This window comes from Podarcis melisellensis (genome assembly GCF_964234715.1).
Source record: "Podarcis melisellensis genome assembly, chromosome: 11".
Taxonomy (NCBI): Eukaryota; Metazoa; Chordata; class Lepidosauria; order Squamata; family Lacertidae; genus Podarcis; species Podarcis melisellensis.
Window position 1 is genome coordinate 2,279,218 of NC_138543.1, and position 18,226 is coordinate 2,297,443.

General features: G+C 44.3%; 1 protein-coding gene across 3 annotated transcripts in view; it reads left to right on the top strand.

Annotated features, from left to right (window-relative positions):
• GDA (guanine deaminase) overlaps positions 1 to 18,226 on the top strand; it is a 52,330-nt gene that overhangs the window by 16,937 nt on the left and 17,167 nt on the right. For all 3 annotated transcript variants that reach the window (XM_081930685.1, XM_081930684.1, XM_081930686.1), the window contains exons 3-9: positions 584 to 755; positions 1,829 to 1,916; positions 2,226 to 2,331; positions 4,642 to 4,669; positions 5,998 to 6,105; positions 7,703 to 7,810; positions 9,606 to 9,703. In XM_081930685.1, coding sequence (XP_081786811.1) covers positions 584 to 755; positions 1,829 to 1,916; positions 2,226 to 2,331; positions 4,642 to 4,669; positions 5,998 to 6,105; positions 7,703 to 7,810; positions 9,606 to 9,703 — 708 coding nt within the window. The remainder of the gene's footprint in view (positions 1 to 583; positions 756 to 1,828; positions 1,917 to 2,225; positions 2,332 to 4,641; positions 4,670 to 5,997; positions 6,106 to 7,702; positions 7,811 to 9,605; positions 9,704 to 18,226) is intronic.

The window sequence follows — 18,226 nt, forward strand, 5'->3', positions numbered from 1 at the left end:
CCACACAAGGGTTATGTGATTCTTTCACTAGGTCAAAGGCCTTACATTTTTCTGTGCTTTTTAACTGTCAACAGCATATAGTGCTTAGTGATAACAGCTGCCATCTTCCCCTAATGGAACTGAAGGGTTCTAACTGAAATGAAATTCTAATGTAACTGAAGAGTGAGCTATCAAATGTGACAAACAAACAAATATTAGCCCTCTTCGAATGGCATTTGTGGGGTTATCAGTGTGTTGATGAAGAGAGAAGGGAGAAATGCAGGGTCCCCAATTGCCTGTGCGTGTTCAGGTTGGACGCTTTTAGGCTCTGCTTGAGGTGAATAAATGGTAGGGCAGCCAGTGGGTGCTCCCTCCATGTATTGAGAGCCCCACACTTGTCTGTATTTCCTTGTGAAATGGAGATTACTCTTTTGTTCAAAAGTGACATTTGATATTTATGTGCTGTGTTGTTGTTTTTTACTATGGGCTTAAGCTGAGGATTGTTCCACAAGCATATTATTAAGACCCAGGGCTTAAGATACTTATGGGAATAATATTTTAAAACCTGTTTTTCTTCTTATTTTTTCATGCATTTTCTCCTCAGTGAATTCTTCATGCCAGGTTTGGTTGATGCACACATCCATGCTCCACAGTATTCTTTTGCAGGAACACGAATTGATCTGCCTCTTTTGCAGTGGTTGAAGGAATATACCTACCCAACAGAAGCGAAATTCAAAGACAATGATTTTGTGGAAGAGGTGTACACTAGAGTGGTGGTAAGTATATTCTGTCTTGAGGGTTAGGATAGTTTATGCCTTTGTAAGCAAGAGCATTTCAAGTGGATATGCTGAAATAAAGGCAGCCCGTTAGATTCTCTTATCCTCTTGTGAGTTCCACATGTACACTCCAATAAGAAGTACAGTAGGTGACAAACATTTGCTTATAAACATATTTTATAAACAAAACATTAGCAACTTGAATAACTAGTAAGCCAGCAGCTTTCCAGGGTTTGAGATGCAACTCTTTCCTAGTCTTACCTGGAGACTGAGCCTGGGAATATTTGCACACGAAGCATGAGCTCTGTCTGTGAGCTGCGACCCTTTCCCAGATGGGTGACTGGCTCCCAAGGTGCAGTTGGGTGTGTGTGCATGGGCATACACACATGTACACTTTCTCTGGTAGAATTTGGCTTAGTTAAGTTGCTTGAATATTACCATCTTCAGTGGAACATGTTATCAGAAATAAGCATGCTTATTCAGGCAGTACCTACGGCTCAATTGTTGGAAGCGTTTGTGGTGGTCAGTATGAAGCCTAAATGAAATTCAGTGATATAAGTGGCAACATTACGTTGTATGTTATGATAAACTGTTTTAAATGCAGTAAAAAAGGAGTGGGGAGACAGAATGGAATAGCAGACTGATAAAAAAGAAGAAGCTAAGATAGAGAAATGATGGAAGAAATGGAATTTGCACATTACCTTGCACTTTTTTATATTAAATAAATATTTAAAAGAATTAGAATAATAGGGAGGAGAAAGGCAAGGGGAGGAAAACAAGCACAAAGTAGAAATTTAGAAAAATGGGTGACATGTTATAAATGTACCATGCAAGTTAGAAACAGGGAATCTTTTTAAAATGAGTTGAAGATGCTATAACAGAAACATTTTGTCCATTATATATAAACTCATTTCTTTCTTTTTCTTTTCTGTTGCCTCTGGCCACTTTTTTGCATAGTACAAAAATCTGTGTAGTCTATGGTGACTCCTGAAATTTGCAGCTGAAACAATTTTGTCTAGCATTCATTGCAGGACTGTTTCTGCAAATAACTGAAACAGAGTTCTTTTTTACAGAGGCGAACGCTTAAGAACGGCACAACTACAGCCTGCTACTTTGGAACAATTCACACAGATGCTTCTTTGCTTCTCGCTGATATTATAGGTAAAATGATAATGGTTCTCCGCAACTTAAATAACATAAGAATTAGGTTGCTGGTTCTGATGAAGTGCCACTCTGATTGTATATGGCGTCTCTCGCAATTGGTGGTCTGATTTCTCTAGAAAAGCCAGCAGACAGCACGATGGAGACTAAACACCACGTCTTATTTTTCTTCAGCAAAATGAAGGTTGCAGGTTAGCTGTGGAGATCAGAGCTAACAGCCTGTGTTTTCAAGGAGAGCTTTCTTAGTATGTTTTAATAAGAAAGGCTTGCCAGACCTGTGAATGGAAAGCATTGTTTTGTTCTTTACAGATAAATTTGGCCAGAGGGCATTTGTGGGTAAAGTTTGCATGGACATCAATGAGAGTTTTGAAGAGTACAAGGAGACCACCACTGAATCAATCAAGGAGACGGAAAGGTAAAATGCTTTCTTCATGTACAAGTTACGTAGGTAGCATATTTTTCTAAAAGTAATGAAATAGGTAAAACATAGAATCTAAAAGTTAAATAGAAGACTTTATTAAAACATAAATACCGAGCTGTAATATGACCACAGAATCTAAGGATCCTGCTACAGCTATTTTTATAACCATGTTACATTCTTAAGAATACTTACCCTTGAAGTAAACCGACAGAGACACATTTCTTCTTGAATAAATTTTTAAATGCACTTCTAATTTTTTTAAGCATAAGGTGTCTATTTCTGTCTTCCATGTTTCTAACAGCTTACTATATATCAGAAGAGAAGGGATTTAGCTTGCATCCGGTTTACAAAGAGAGTTATCAAAATAAGCCTGTTGAAAACAAAGGGGGGATAGTATTAAATATCTAAGTATTGTGCATGTAAAGTTGTTAGCAAATCTTGGGTCACTGAAGTCATGTTTTTTGGAACATAAAATGGTAAATATATATAAAAATACATAACAATATATTTAGGATAGTTTAAAAGATTTTGAGGATTATTTATACTTCTGTCTTTACAGATTTTAAGCTAAAAAAAATGATGTTCCTCTTATATTGCTTTTGGAGTTTCTTCATCACCTCCTCCTCCTCTTCCTCCTCCTTTTTCCTCCACCCTCTCAGATACTTCCCCTTTTGTGTTGTGTCCTCAAATTGGAATCCTGATGGCAGCACCTGCCTTATTGTCCATACTTTTGTTTGATTGTTGCTGAAATCTAAGGTGCAAGTGGATTCCTCCTTGCCCCTTGTGCCCAAAAGGAAAAAGGCAGACTATTCTGCTAACTGATAAAAAGAATCCTTGGTTTGTAGAGTTGGAGGGTACCCTCAGGGGCAATCTAGTCCAACCCTCTGCAATGCAGGAATCACAGACACATGGGGGTCACAGACAGAACTTCTCTATCATGTTTAGCTTCATTCGAAAAGTGTTGAATAACCAAAGTTTATATGCATATTGTTAAACATCTTAACTGAACCTAGCAATAAAGTGCCAACGTGTTTTATGTGTACATCTGAGAGACTCATTACCATTGTACACCACATGGGGACGTTTCTCTAATGGCTCCTTGGAATTTCTTCATGTCTATGCAGGCGCTGCCATGCGCAGGAGCATGTTTCTAGTGCCCACATTTAGGATGACTTTTAGTGGCATCCAATATATCCTTTGCATGTGGCTGATAAGGAACCTGCTTTCTTACAGCTGCTACAACATGTGCTGTACTTGTGAGTGACTCACCCACAGTATCAAAGAAAAACTGCTGCTAATGTTGCTTATTTAGTTAATTAACCTGTCTTCATAAACCTTCAAGGAAATTCTCATTTTTTCTACATACTTTAAAAGAAAATAAATGTTATTTAAAGGAGATGCAGGGGAGGTAGACAGTATCAAAGAAATGAATGAAAAACAGATCTTAAATTAGAACTTAACTCTTTTGTGGACATAACTATTGTAAATGAAACATCGATTTTGCCATCTAAAAATAAGGCAATAAAAATAGAATTCATTTAGGTTTGTGATACACAGCCAAAATTAAGTTTTTACTTTTTAAAGGAAAAATACTGCCATTATAGTATATAATTATGTTTTCACTTCACTTCACATGTTATCTATTTAGTTGTCACAGGAAGCATAGTAATGACCACTTGTCTGCTGTTAATTACCAACAGCTTGTGTAGATTTGAGATAAAAATCCTTAGCTGCTGTACAGTCCTATTAACCTCACTGAAAAAGTGATGATTTACTGTGTGATCACATTGTCAAACGATCCATACGAAAATATCTTTCTGTTTGTACACATAATGGGTGTGTGTGTGTGTGTGTGTGTGTGTGGCCTGCATGTGGGGGCTGACTAATGAGGCAAATGGAGTTGATGCGTAATCCACTCTGGAGGGACTCAGTGTTTCTGTAAAATTCATCCACTTTGGCCAAAAGGGAAGGGAGTTGTAACCATTTTTAAATTCACCATTATAGTGATTATAGTGATTGGGGACCACTTTGTTTTATATAGAGATGCTCAGAACTCAGAATACAAATCAAAGCAGAGAGGACACACGGCAATTCAGAAACATATCAGAATTTTGTTAAAATGCCCAGATACAAGGTACACCCCTGATACAGAAACACAGAGGGACTGACATGCACAAATATAATGCTAATTTTAAAAATGGTTGTAACTTACCCTGGGACCTCATATTAAAGGATGAAGAAATCTAGATGATGGTGATGAATATATTTTTTATATATTTTAACTTCCTACCCCAATCCTTTCAGGTTTGTTAGAGGAGTACTGGACAAGAAAGTAAGTAGAATTTCTTTTCCTTTCCCAGAACAGCAACGGGTCATGTTGTACTCCCAGGGCATGCATATTTCAATATAAATGATAAGATGTTTTCCTATGTAAAATGTTAGGCTGTATGGTAGGGGTCATTAACATTTTTAATTTTAACAGAGTTTGGGGGATTCTGGTAACAAAATAGCCGCTATGGGGCAGAGCATTACACAAAATGGGTGCCATGGGGAGCATGGCAAAACACAAAAATTGAGAGATAGCCCACCCTGACAACTTTAGGCTTACCTGATCCTGACTGTGTAGATCACACAACATTGATTTTTACTGATTTCACACCCACATACACTGATGCTGTTACTGGCTAATAGCAGCAGGGAGTGTTCCTCAGTACCAGGAAAAATACACAAGGTTACAACACTATTCTCCTCATTTCACAGAAATTATTTGGAAGGCACCTGCACATTTTGCCCTATTACTTTCTTTCTAAGAGGGATAGGAGCTAGAAAGAAAGAAAGAAAGAAAGAAAGAAAGAAAGAAAGAAAGAAAGAAAGAAAGAAAGAAAAAGCCAGGAGAACCCTTACAGGTGCCAAGCTACCCACAGACACTGGTATGGCGATCCTGTCAGAATTCACGTCTCACCCTTGAGCTGAACTAGACATGTTGGGGACAGACCCATCTATCTGATCTGTCCCAATCATTTGAAACGGAGAGGGATACAGTGGCACCTCAGTTTTTGATCGTCTTCGTTGACGAATGTTTTGGAACTTGAACGCCAAAAACCCAGAAGTAAATGCTTCTGTTTTCAAACACGCCTCAGAAGTCGGACGGCTTCCACTGAGGTACCACTGTATTTTTCTCAGTTTTCTCTGTAAATTTGCAGACCACCCTTTGCGCCTTGGTTTTCAAACGTTTCAGAAGTCAAACGGTTTTCTGGAACGGATTACGTTCGAAAACTGAGGTTCCACTGTAGTTCTGTTTAACCCCACTCCAGACTCATTGCCATTCCTGGAGCCAGGCTGAGGGGAACGTGAAGTCAGAGAGACTGCAAGGCACTAAGCCATATGTGGATCAGGCTCCTTGTAAAGAAGGATGGGTTATAGCCTGACTTTGCACATGCTGAGCACTTTGTGCCTGCTAACTGATGTCACTGTTTAGCTGTCTGAAATTGTGGTTTAGCCATAAAGGAACAGAAACTGTGTGCCTTGGAAAAAGTAATCTGTACAGGCTTAATTTGTTCCCGTTTTTAATAATTTGCCTAAGAAACAAGCTAAGAATAGGTATATTTAATATGCTGTTATACACAAATGTCTATTGTCTTTCTTTGACATTTTCCCCAGTATCCAAGGGTTCACCCCATAGTAACGCCCCGCTTTGGACCATCCTGTACAGAGGAACTGCTTAATAGCCTTGGTAAGCTGGCAAAGATTCATGACCTTCATGTGCAGGTAAGTTTTTTGTTATCATATTTAGTGAAAACTCATCTATGCAGCAATTTCAAATGACAACCTTTTGGGCTACCCCCCCCCCAAAGAAAAAGCTTAACAACTTTTGTGTTCAGATTTTTACTTCTTGAAATATGGCAACCCTACTGTAGCTTAGGAAACACCAACTCTGTTTAGGCCACCAGCCCTGATGTCAGCCCTGCAGTCATGATATATGCAGGGGAAATGGAAAACCCAGTGCAATTTTTTTCATGGTCATAAGGATCAGCTTCACGCTGAGTAATCCTTCTTATGGCAAGAGATCTGCCCAGGGGAGTTGAAGAGTTAGCTGTCTAAGAAGGCTTAGTTTTTGCTCTGCAATGCGCACAAACTTTAGATCAGGAAACAGCAAGAAGCTTTGTATTTAGAGTATTTTTAATGTAATTTCCATGCGACTGTCCCTTACAATGTCCTTTATTTGTCTGACTGTAGAATCAAATGTACTTAAATAGGAATGGGAGACATTATTTATAACTATTTCATTATATAATAAAAGTGCAGTGTGGTTAATCATTGCTGGGGGCTCAATCTGGCTTTTTGTGGGGAACTTTTGCCAGCACTCTGAACAGTAATACATTGTGCCAGGAAAATAGGTTCTGTTTGCACACCTATTGCAATTTGTAATGCCGTGTGAAATGTGGTTTTTCAGGTGTCACAGACCTAATGAATAGTGTCCATGACATCATTTCTAATGATCAACACACACTTCCCATCCTTTCCCATTTTATGAACATTTAAACCATTTTGGGGGCTATGCATACTCCACAGAGTCCTTCAAAATGGAACAAAAGCTGCGGTTTTCTGCATGCTGGTCTGGTGGGATGCAAGAGTGGCTTGTCTGGTGGGATGGAGCCACAGTTGTTGCTGCTTACCAAGTCAGGGAGAGGTGAGGCAGTAGCAAGCTAAGGGTTGCGCAGATGCACTGACAGGAGTGCCAGATGGGCTCCCTGCAGATGCCACCCATGCAGACCTGATCTCTGTTGTGGTCAGTAAGCAGCAGCCATTCCACTCCCAGGAGAAAGTTGCCACACCTCTGCCACTCCTGTCTGTGAGTAAGGCCTATTGAACACAGTGGAACTTACTTCTGAGTAAGCATGCACAAAATAGCACTGGAAGCAAATCAAGAAGTGCTGAAAGCCAGCAATGCTAGTTCCTTCTTCCCTCTTTCCCGCCTTCCCAAAGAATGTATCACTATTTTGTGAGCCTTTGACCTCTTCCCCCATCTTTGATATTTTTTCCAAGGCTATGTGCTCCTGCCACCACACAAATCTCTCTCTAATAAGCCTCTATCTATATAGAGACACAGATACTTATATAGATCTATAATATATGCAGTGTGTCATTTCCTTGCAAGCTGGCTACTCCCTTGACTAGACTATCTTTATGTTGTCACCTGGGAAGATAATACGGAAGACGGTATTCATAATTAACAGTGATGTGCTCTGTAGAATCAAAGCCATTACACACTTGTTTGGAGTGGGGAGTTATGGTGTCTTTTTGCTCAAGCTAACCATATATTGAAATGCTGACCATTGTATTTGAACCCCATTTCTCCTTACAGAGTCACATAAGTGAGAGTGAAGGAGAAATGAAACTCGTAGAAAAATTATTCCCTACTTATCAAAACTATACAGAGTTATATGATAAAAACAATCTTCTTACAAACAAGGTAGAGTGTTTTTACAGAATACTTAGATATGTTATTGGGGAGGATGCATTTGGTGGGGTTTCTAGCAGACAGAGTCCTGGCTCTCTTATGGCTGCTGCTGCTGCTGCTGCCCCCTCCATTGTGGGGACTGAGTGCCTGCTGCTGCCGCCATGCCCAAGTGCCAGAAGGAGATGTCAGGGCGCTTGGCTCCTGTTCCGGAGTGGTGGGCACCAAGAAAAACGAGCATGGGTCCGCCCGCTCCAGCACCAGGAGGCTCTCTTCCCTGGGATCAGGGCCGCAGGCAGCCCTTCTCCCTCTCACACCCCCCCCATTGGTGGGCAGCGTTGAGGCGGGAACCAGGTTTGTGAGGAGAGAGAGAAGGAGAGAGGGAAGCAGCAATGAAGGGGGTGAGAGACAGAGAAAGGTGTGTGTGCACCCTTGCTCATGGTTGGGCAGTGTGAGGAGGTGTTCAATGTGTCTCCTCAGCACGGCCGGCCAGACTCACCGTGCGCCTCCGCTGCCCAGCCTCCTTCTCTCCCTGCTGGCTCTCCTCCACCAGCTGCCTGGGCAAGACCTGGGAGGAGGGTGGCTGCAGCAAGGTATCGGGTGTGTGGGTTAAGGAGAAGAGTTTGAGGCACCTCTGTCCACTTTGCTTTGGTCACAATGCACAATAACATAGCCTGAGGCCCCTTATGGGGTGGTGGGGTGTGTGTTGGGGAGTCGCAAAACATCCTGGCCACTGGCTGCTTGGAGGGGTGCTTACATGTGTCTGTCTCCTCTTTTTTGCTCTTTAAAATAAGGCAACCCTAGCAAATTCCCACAGATTAAAAAGTGGAGGAACGTGTGCAAACACACACACACACACAAACAAACAAACAAAGAAACAAACACACTTGTCTGCATTTGAATTAGAGCAGTGTGAATCCCCAGGTTTTTCAGACAGTTTTCTTTGTGATTGTTTCCCCACAGAAGCACTCTGAAATTAATAAACTTGACTTTGAGGCAAACTTAGGTTTTTCAATTACACTTGTGAGGGAGATTTTTCAAAGACACGCAAGGCATTTTCAGTTGCCTCTGAAAATCTTCAGGGAATATGTCTCATATGTCTTTGAAATTCTCCCTTTGGATTTTAAGATTTGCATAGCATTTTATTAGCTGACTTAGTGTCAATTAGCAGATTGTATACACAGCATTAATCACATTAATGAGATTCAAATTTAAGCACAATGCTTCTAAATAGAGTCAATAATGATGAGGGTTTACTACCAAGAGTTTAAAAGTTTGCGTATGGCAGGGCCCTGATATGCTTCCTTTGATTTTCTGAGAAACAAACATTACCGTACTTTCTATTATAAAGAATATACTTCATTCAAGGTAGCATTAAACAACCACAACAAAAGCCCAATAGACTCAATTTCACTACTTTTCATTCGTATTTTAGTTGTTTGGATAAAATTCACTGGGATATATGGGCAGTTCACCTTGATCATTTAAGAGGTCAGGAAAAGAAATATGAATGGTATGAATGACACATAACAGCCCATGGAAGTAGCCGTTCTAGCACGTGATAACCTTTGTAAACACAGGATTACACCATTCCTAATTGTGTGAATGATAATACATCTTATTTGGCTCTCTTGAAGAGAGCAAATGAGCTCACAGCAGAGTTATGAAGAATGAACAGAGGCAATAATTCTTCATAGCACCAGAGCCGTCTAGGCATTGTCCTCTCTAGGTATAAGTAGAAGCAAAATGATAGTAAAAGTTAAGAATAAAATAAAAATACAAATTACACTGTTTTTGTTTTACTCTTTAGACAATAATGGCTCATGGCTGCCATCTTTCTGATGAAGAACTGCAAGTTTTTAATCTTAAAGGAGCTGCCATTGTACATTGCCCTAATTCAAACATATCGTAAGTAAAATAAGTTAATTCATTTACAGTAGGTAATACCTCATAGAGGTGTGTTTCAGATAATGCTGTGTTTCATATTTGTGTTTTAAAGTTCACCACATTTCAGTGTGGATAGCTTGAAGGTTTAGATAATTTTAACATGGGATGATGGAATTGGTATTGTACCAGCCTCTTCACAGGGAAAATAGATGTTTGCACGTACCCCTCTGAAGGATCAAAGCAGCCTGTTTCCAGATGTCCCCAAGACAGTTATAAATCTGGGTGCTCTGAAGTGGCCATCTGTTTTACCAGCCCTGTGCCTGTGCCCCTGGCAGTAGAGGCAAAGCATGGGGAGGGCAGGGGGGGGCGCACATTTGTGGCAGGGCATAACAGGGTCCAGCAGGTGGACGGAGGCAGCGGGCGAGGAGCCTGTTGCAAGCGGGCTCTGTTTAGCTCCATGAATGCACCCCCATCATGTGCCTCTACCCCAGCTGCCTAGCCCACCAGGGGGTGCAACACTTGCCCTGCCCCAGGCACCAAGAACCCACGCTATGCCACTGCCCAAAAGTCAACCTGAGGCATGAAAATGAACTGGCATTGGGATGCAATGAAGGGAAGAGCTGTGAGAAGTTATGGGATTTTCTTATTGATATAGTGCTGTTTTGAAAGCTACAAGTAGAGCAGTAATCCATGAACCGCCTGTTTGTTTGCAGCATTAAATTGGGATGGCAGGACTTTCTCTTTGAGACAAGAAGTGAAAAGTTTCAAAAACAGATAGTTTCTCTGAAATGGAGTAGCTGGGAGGCATGCTTGTTGTTGTTGCTGCTGCTGCTGCTGCTGCTGCATTCCTCACTACTGGCAAGAAACATGGTGCCTTAGACCAGAACAAGACATATAATGTACTAGGGAGATACCTCTGAAAATGACACCCCAATAATATGCATATAGGGGGAACAGTCATGCTCTGCTGTGTCTTTCACATGATGCAAATTCTCCCACCACCACCAGCCTTTGATTTACAGTAGATAGATAGAAAATTTATTACGGTCAAAGACCAGCTCACATAACATAGCACAATAAAAACAGCGTTCATAAAGATAAAATTGGAGCAGATTGCAGCAATAGCTCATGAGTTAAAATTGAGATATATACATACATCCATACAACTGAGATTTGGGCTACCATAAAAAATTGACCCTGAGGCACCCCAAAGGACGACTTCAGCATTTCCCTAGTAAGCTATTTTATTCTGTGCCTACAAATCTGGGCGCAGAATCTGGCTACCAGCCAGGTCGTCTTGTAGATTTACAGTACAATAAAGAAAATTCACAATGCCATAATATCACATGGTATGAGTTCCTACTAGGGATGTAAGGAAGCAAGGATTTCCACCCTCTTCTCTCTCACCATCAGCACTGTCTCCATTTGCTACAGTTTAGCTTCTAGCCAAAACTTACATTATTCATTTCTTAATTAATTGTTTAATTAATTTCAAAGCCTTTCGGTGGAAGGAAATGTTAAAAACTATGCAGAAAATAATGTAATTATTTAGATAACATTCATAGATTAAAATAAAGATAGTAAATATTGCTCATATTCACTTCTCTGATTTTTGTTCCTGGCTTGGGATGAGCATGCAAAGTGAGGCATTTTTTGCTCGCATTTCTGACAGAATTCTCTGACATCCTAGTTCCTGCACAAGTATGAATACTGCTCCTTTCTGCACCATAACCTATGTAGGAATGTTCACCATGTGATGTGATGCTATCACATCATGAATTTCCTTGACTGTGCTGTTTTTTGTGGTCAACTCTGTAACCTTCAGGTTTCTGGACTACAACTCCCATCATCCCTCACTATTGCTAAAGCTGGCCAGAGCTGATGGGAGTTGGGGTCCTAAGCATCTGGAAGGCATTGTGTTGATTACACCTGATTCTTGCATATAACATGCAATACTCCTAATAATAATAATAATAATAATAATAATAATCTATCTGTACCCCACCCTCCACAGCCAGAGCCGGGCTCCAGGTAGTCATAAAACTAACACAGTATACAAAGAACATAAGAACATAATAATAATTGTACTGCTATCATTTTAATACTAAACTTCCCTTCACCAGCAGGACCTGGGGGTTGGTGTTTATGACAGGGTGAAAGATTTATATGATCTGAAGGAAAACAACAGAATGTCTTTTATAGGAAAAAGAGAAAAGAAATATCTGTCTTGGGCCCGGTCTTATTCAACATCTTTATCAACGACTTGGATGATGGACTCAAGGGCATCCTGATCAAATCTGCAGATGACACCAAACTGGGAGGGGTGGCTAACACTCCAGAGGACAGGATCACACTTCAAAATGACCTTGACAGATTAGAGAACTGGGCCAAAACAAGATGAATTTTAACAGGAGAAATGTAAAGTATTGCACTTGGGCAAAAAAATTGAGAGGCACAAATACAAGATGGGTGACACCTGGCTTGAGAGCAGTACATGTGAAAAGGATCTAGGAGTCTTGGTTGACCACAAACTTGACATGAGCCAACAGTGTGACGTGGCAGCTAAAAAAGCCAATGCAATTCTGGGCTGCATCAATGGGAGTATAGCATCTAGCCCTGGACGGTTACGTGCGGCGCCTATCTCACTTTAGGCTGAGGGAGCCGGCATTTGTCCGCAGACAGCTTTCTGGGTAATGTGGCCAGCATGATTAAACCACTTCTGGCACAACGGGACACCGTGATGGAAGCCAGAGCACACGGAAATTAATATTACTTATTAACATTAATCAATATTAATATTTAATATTAATAATTGAATAATACAGTTAATATAGTCATGAAACAAGCTAAGTTAGGAAAATCGCTTGGAGCTGATGGACTTTTTTCGATGTATTATAAAGTCTTCCAAGAAACATTGGCACGACCAATGATAGAGGTAATGAACCCAGTTCTACCTTCATGGGAAAAGGCAGGTGTCAGGAAATTGCCATCGGAAGAACAGGTGGCGGTAGGGCTCCAGGAGAATAGGAGAGACTCTGCAGCAGAAGAGGGAACCAGTAGGAGGGGAGCAGGAGCTCCAAGGGGAAGGGAATCGGAGGAGAGGCTCTGGGACACTTCCAGTGAGAACAGCGAAGAGGTATCAAGGCCCCCTTTAGGAACCCCCACCCCTCGCCGGAAACTGTCACGCAGGGAATCCAGGAGACGTGTTTCCGTTAAGTAGCTTTTATGCTGGAAGCGTTTCCGCAGGCGCCCACTGTCGGATTCTACCAGCGACTGACGGAGCCATGTCAAAGGGCTCCGCTCAAGGCAGAGCTTTGCTACGCTGAGCAAACTCTGAGGGACCAACCCTTTTACGCACAAGTAGCTCATTGCCCCATCACAGCAATCCGACAGTCCCTGAAAGCGCTTGTGCAAGGAGAGGCATCATGAGCATCCCAGCCGGAGCCGGAGATGGGGGAGCAGCTGCAGCCGTTCCAAGCCTGGAAGAAAGGTACAGGATGTTGGAGGTTCAGTTAGCCATGCAAACGGCTAGGCTTGAGGAGAGGAGGGCTCAAGATGCAGAGAAGGGAAAGGCCACCCAAGTCTCAAGGAAGGTGCCAGGACTGGTGCAGAAATTTGGGGGTGATCCCAGGAACTATCAAGCCTTTAGGACAGAAATGCAATATGCCCTTAATCTGCAGTTTGATGACTTTCCTGATGAGGAATCAAGGGTGGCGTTTGTGATTGGCCATCTAGAAAGGGGGGCGAGAGACTGGGTGAGACCCCTGATGGCCGCCAATAACGAAGTCCTAAAGGACACAAGGAAGTTTTTTCGCGCCATGGATCTGATGTTCTCCAGTGAGATTGAGCAGGGAGTGGCGCGGAGACAACTAATGGCGTGTAAGCAAGGGAGCCGATCTGTCCGTGAGTACTGGACTGAGTTCACCATGTTGATTCATAAATTAAGTTGGGATTTGTCGGCGGAACCGATACAAATGCTTTTTGAAGAAGGATTATCTCCAGCAGTAAAAGACGAACTTTCCCGGGCGCCCAGGGCGGAGTCTATGGACCAGCTGACTAAATCCGCGCTGGCCATAGGAGCACGGCAGGAGGCTAGAGCCTTGGAGAAGCGGGAGGGGAAAGAGGACCGTTGGAGAGATTTCCGCATTCCCGAGATTCCAGAGCAGACTTCCCCGCCAGCAGAGCCGATGGAAATTGGAACAGCGCGCGCGCGCGCAGTTTCAAACCCCAGTGAAGGGCGGAAGAAGGAGGGGAAGGGCGCCAAGAAATGTTTTCTCTGCCAACAGCCAGGTCACTTTGCCAGAGTTTGTCCGCAAAGAAAGGAATGGCAAGGAATGGCGGGAGCTGTTGGGGAGGAGGCGGAGGGAGCCCAGGAGCCAGTAAAAGCCAACGCCTGGCTGCAAGCATCGGGGCACAGCAGCCAGGCCAAGGAACAGTGAATGTGCCCACGCCGGAACCACCAAGACCAGCGCTAGTAATAGAGGTATTGCTAGAACTGGCAAACGGACACCCGCTAAAGGTTAAGGCGCTATTGGACTCAGGCAGCTCCTGCAACTTTATGAGTAAGGAGTTTGCAGCCGCACACCAGATACAAACCATCCCCTTAAATAACCCGCTGCAGGTGACCACGATTGATGGGAGGGCGCTGTTGGGAGGAGAAGTTAACCAGCAGACTGTTCCCATGACGATGAGGGTGGCACGACACACGGAACTAATAGCGTTTAATATAGCCACCTTGGGGGGAGCGCCCATTATTTTGGGGATGAGCTGGCTAGCGCTGCATGATCCGCTCGTGGGATGGCACCAGAGAGTGGTTTCCTTTGGGTCAGCGCATTGTCTGGCACATTGCACGGAAAGGGGGAGCCAAGTAGGTACCCAGGCCACGTTAGCAAAGATAGAAGTTACAGACCAAGGAAGGGTACCACGACAATACGCGGATTTGGCTGACGTCTTCAGCGAAAGGGAAGCAAATAAACTACCCCCGCACAGACCCTTTGACTGCCAAATCAACTTACTCCCAGGAGCACAATTGCCAGTGGGCAAGGTATATGCAATGTCAGACAGGGAGATGCAGGAGTTAAGGGAGTTTATTGACAAGAACCTCAAGCGTGGGTTCATCAGAGAGTCACGGGCAGTGGGGGGTAGCCCAGTGTTCTTTGTGGACAAAAAAAATGCAGATAAACCGAGACTGGTCGTGGACTTCCGGGCCCTGAACGCAGTGTCCGAACCAGTGGCTTTCCCTATGCGCAGAATCGATGACATTCTGACCTGGGTGAGAAAAGGGAAAATTTTTACCAAGCTGGACCTAAGGGGGGCGTACAATTTAATACGTATGAGAAAGGGAGATGAGTGGAAAACCACTATGTTCACCCCTTTAGGGGCCTTTGAATATCTCGTTATGCCCTTCGGCCTCCAGGGGGGTTCGGCCGTTTTTCAATCGTTCATGAATCACGTCCTAAGGCCATTGCTTTACAAGAACTGTGCTGCGTTCTTAGAAGATGTACTAGTGTACTCAGAGGATGAAGAGCAGCATGTGCGAGATGTACGAGAGGTACTGAGCAGACTGCAAGAAAACCAGCTGTGGGTGAAACTGGAGAAGTGTCAGTTTCACACCAGAGAAGTGGAATTCCTGGGGTACCGGTTGTCAGACAAGGGGTTGGCCATGGATCCTAGCAAGGTGCAAGCGGTACTGGAATGGAAACCACCGAAGACTAAGAAAGATGTGCAAAGGTTTTTGGGGTTCGGAAACTTCTATCGGAAGTTCATCAAGAACTTTGCCCACTTAACAGCCCCCATCACGGATTGCCTCAGCAGTAAGAAGAAATTTGTCTGGACGGAAGAAGCGCAGCGAGCGTTCGAAAGTTTAAAGAGGGCGTTTGCTTCGGAAGAACAACTCTTACACGTGGATCTGCAACAGCCGATGAGAGTGGAGACCGACGCGTCAGACAGAGCGGTGGGCGCCGTACTCCTACAGCCGGGAAAGGATACGTCAGAATGGAGACCGTGTGCCTTTTTCTCGAGGAAGTTGAACAAATCAGAGAGGAACTATACCGTGTACGACAGAGAATTACTCGCCATCCATGAAGCGTTCAAGAGATGGCGACACCTGCTGATTGGGGCGCAACACAAGGTCCAAGTGCGGACAGACCACAAAAATCTAGAATACTGGAGAACAGCCCGAGTACTGAACCAGAGACAAGTGAGATGGGCGCAAGAGTTCTCCAAGTTCAATTTTGAAATTCGCTACGTGCCAGGCGCAGAGAATGTCAAAGCGGATGCTCTCTCCCGAAAACCTGAGTACTTGGAGGGGGAGGGAGCGGCGGAAGAAAGACACATCATCCCTGAGGACCACTGGGTTTGTGGGGCAGCATTGGTGGGGCAAAGAGAACTGGTAGAGGGTACTGAGAACGATGAATATGCCCAAGAAAAGCTTAGGGAACTCAGGGAAACAGGGGAGAACACAGGGGGTTTTGAGGAAAAGAATGGAAAGCTGTATTACAAAGGGGCACTCTACATACCAGATGGGGAACTAAGAGGGCGAGTGCTCAAACAGTTACACGATAGCCCCACGGCGGGGCACTTCGGGCAGCACAAGACCATGTGGTTGGTTACCAGGGAGTTTTGATGGCCCAAGGTGAGGGAAGACGTGCGGGAGTATGTCCGGGGGTGCGACAGGTGCCAGAGAGCTAAAGGAGAGAGGCTGGCGCCAGCGGGGTTATTAGAACCCTTACCCACACCAGAAAGGCCATGGGAGATGGTATCCATAGATTTTATGACAGATCTACCGAAATCCAAAGGGAAAACAGCTGTCATGGTGGTAGTAGATCTACTAACTAAGATGTGCCATTTTATAGCTTGTTCACACGCAGTCACAGCGGAAGAAACCGCAAGGTTGTTTGTGAAGCATATTTTCAGGTTGCATGGCGCCCCCTTGAGGGTTGTGAGTGACCGAGGGAAACAATTTACTTCCAGGTTCTGGAGGAAGCTAATGAGCTTGCTGCACGTGGAGGTAAGTTTTTCCACCGCCAGACACCCAGAAACAAATGGGCAGGCAGAAAGGGCAAACGGGGTTTTGCAACAATACCTGAGGTGCTATGTAAAAGACAGAGAAAATGATTGGGTAGATAAGTTACCTCTGGCAGAATTTGCCTACAACAACGCGGAGAACGTGTCCACAGGGATGAGTCCCTTTCTGGCCAATTATGGGTGTCACCCCCGAGCATTTCCAGGAGAAGGAGGGGAGAGCTGGAGTGTACCGGCGGCGGAACATTTTGTGGAAGAGATGGAAGCAATCCATCGGCAGCTCCAACTCAACTTGGAGAAAGCCAAGGAAGAATATAAGAAGCAAGCAGACAGAAATAGAAGGGAAGGCGAAACCATAAGGGTGGGAAACCGGGTGTGGCTATCCACCCAAGGGCTGCCGTTCAAGGGAGGGTGTAAGAAATTGAGACCCAAACGGTTGGGACCCTTTGAGGTCATACAACAGGTTAACCCAGTAGCATTTAAACTCAGATTGCCCAGTCACATGAAACTGCACCCAGTATTTCACAGATCATTACTGTCGCCGTACCGAGAGGGACGGGAGTGGGGGGAACGTGAGAGGGAGTTCACCCAAACACCCGTCATAGAAGAGAGAGAACGCAACATGGAAGTGGCAGGAATCATCGATTCCAGGTGGAAGGGGAATCAGGTGGAATACTTGGTAGAATGGGAGGGGGAGGAAGAGTCAGAAAACACGTGGGTGCCGGCAGAAGAAGTCCATGACGAGGTTTTAATAGAAACGTTCCATCGGCGTTTCCCAAGAAAACCACAGCCTGTGGCGCGATTTAGGAGGGAACACTTCGGAACCACTGATGAGGAAGGGGTGTTTGAAGGGTTCCCAGAGTCAGGGGTTGAGGAAGCAGCATACTCAGACGAAGAAGAGGAAGAAGGGGAAGGAGACGGAAGGCAGTGGCTAGAAGTGTTTGAATCCTCTGATGACGAGGAGAGCTCCTTCCGAGGCTTTCCAGCCTCACCGCCTGCAGGAGAGGAGGCGGGAGGAGGGGGGCCTGGGGGGGGAGGTGGATGTCAGGAAATTGCCATCGGAAGAACAGGTGGCGGTAGGGCTCCAGGAGAATAGGAGAGACTCTGCAGCAGAAGAGGGAACCAGTAGGGGGGGAGCAGGAGCTCCAAGGGGAAGGGAATCGGAGGAGAGGCTCTGGGACACTTCCAGTGAGAACAGCGAAGAGGTATCAAGGCCCCCTTTAGGAACCCCCACCCCTCGCCGGAAACTGTCACGCAGGGAATCCAGGAGACGTGTTTCCGTTAAGCAGCTTTTATGCTGGAAGCGTTTCCGCAGGCGCCCACTGTCGGATTCTACCAGCGACTGACGGAGCCATGTCAAAGGGCTCCGCTCAAGGCAGAGCTTTGCTACGCTGAGCAAACTCTGAGGGACCAACCCTTTTATGCACAAGTAGCTCATTGTCCCATCACAGCAGGTCCAAAACAAGATAAATAGCTCCACACCCAAAGAACTTCAGGCCAGTATCTCCATTAAACAATTAT